Genomic DNA, 1,405 nt, shown 5'->3' with positions numbered 1-1,405 from the left:
GGCTGGCTGCCCTCTGGCCTGTTAAGCTTTGGGAGGTTTTACTGCGGATTTCCCTCCTGTGAGAGGACAAGGGTGGCTATAAAAGGGCTGCTTCTTCCACCTTCCAGCACCTCCAGAGCCCCCAGCACAAGCGGTTTGCACTGGATGACTCGCACTACGCCCCTGTGGATCGTGTCATCGCGCAGCTCGCCCACAGTTTTGTGGAGTGGTCGGCCGAGTGAGTCTTTATGAATCTGGTAACTTCCGGAGGGGAAAAGCGGTGCGGCGCCTCACAGCACGCTCATGGGAACAGGACCTGAGTCCTGGTGCTGGTCCCTAGCTCCTGCCCCGGGCCGGGGCATCGGTCAGCGGGGAGCAGAGGGCTGTGGCCGAGTGCAGGATCGAGCCGGCGCCTGCCAGGCAGAGCTCAGACGGGGCATGAGAGATGTTCTCCTTGCCTTTCTGTTGCTTCTCTGCTTCAGGGAACTCCCCGTGGACTTACAGTGCCTCTTAAACTAGAAAGGGCAGCTGAGCCCATCTCTTCTGTTCCCGCATCTGACGCAAACCCCGCTGCTCTGGAGCGCTCCTGTGCCCGGGCGCTGGGCTGCTGAGAGAGCTGAGAGCTCCCTTTGCTGCCCGTCACTGCCAGCAGCGGTATCGCTCTTTGCTGAACCTCAAGGGCCTAAAATTTCTGAGAGAGGGCTTCAGACACCCTGCGCTGGAGAAAACGCTCGGCCTCACTGCGGGGAGGGGGCTGCCAGGCCTCGAGAGAGCAAACGTTAACTGGTGCTTCTTCTCAGGGTGCCTCGGTCCTGCCTGACAGATGGACCCGTCGAGCCTCGAGCGCAAGGCAATGGAGGGATCGAGGTGCTGACAGCAGAGCTGGGGAAGGAAAGGGAGCAGCCTGAGCAGGTGTCTGTGGAACTGGTAATGGACACGGAGTGTGATTGTGGCCTGGAGACATCAGGGTGTTCCCCTGGCCTGCCCGGGGGCAGGGTCAGTAACCCTGGGGAAGCAGGAAGGTGGTTGGAGACCGGCTCTCCGGGGCTGCTTGTTGAAGCCGGGCTCCCCGGGGCGCTCTTTGCCGCGCCTGCCAACATGGGAGGGGGTACAGGCTCGGGCTTGGCTGCTGGGCTGCCCTGGGGGACTCGTGTGGCGGCTGCTCCTGTCGGAGAGACAATCGCTTCGTCATCTGAACCTCACGGACAGCAAGGGCTCTGGTCAGTCGGCCGCCTCGTGCGAGCGCTGCCTGCCCCCGGGAAACGCCAGCTCTCCTCCAGACAGAGCGCCCGGGCGGGGAAGAAGCCCAGACTGGAGCTGGGCCTCTCTCCGTGCACACAGACAAACCCGGAGAGCGGTGGGATGGACGGACAGGGTGCGGGACAGATGTCTGAGCCGGCCTTGCCTGGTGTGGTGGAGGCTGGCG

The 1,405-nt window shown here is 63.1% G+C and overlaps 1 protein-coding gene across 1 annotated transcript in view; it reads left to right on the top strand.

The window, feature by feature from the left end:
- The window catches only part of DBF4B (DBF4 zinc finger B), a gene marked incomplete at both ends in the record, with an annotated part of 8,225 nt that extends 7,319 nt beyond the window's left edge, over positions 1 to 906 (top strand). Inside the window, 2 exons of the mRNA XM_009867231.1 lie at positions 108 to 217; positions 780 to 906. Coding sequence (XP_009865533.1) covers positions 108 to 217; positions 780 to 906 — 237 coding nt within the window. The remainder of the gene's footprint in view (positions 1 to 107; positions 218 to 779) is intronic.
- Positions 907 to 1,405: the final 499 nt, after the last annotated feature.

This window comes from Apaloderma vittatum, unplaced genomic scaffold (assembly GCF_000703405.1).
Source record: "Apaloderma vittatum isolate BGI_N311 unplaced genomic scaffold, ASM70340v1 scaffold25513, whole genome shotgun sequence".
Taxonomy (NCBI): Eukaryota; Metazoa; Chordata; class Aves; order Trogoniformes; family Trogonidae; genus Apaloderma; species Apaloderma vittatum.
This window is presented reverse-complemented; position numbering and strand designations above follow the sequence as displayed.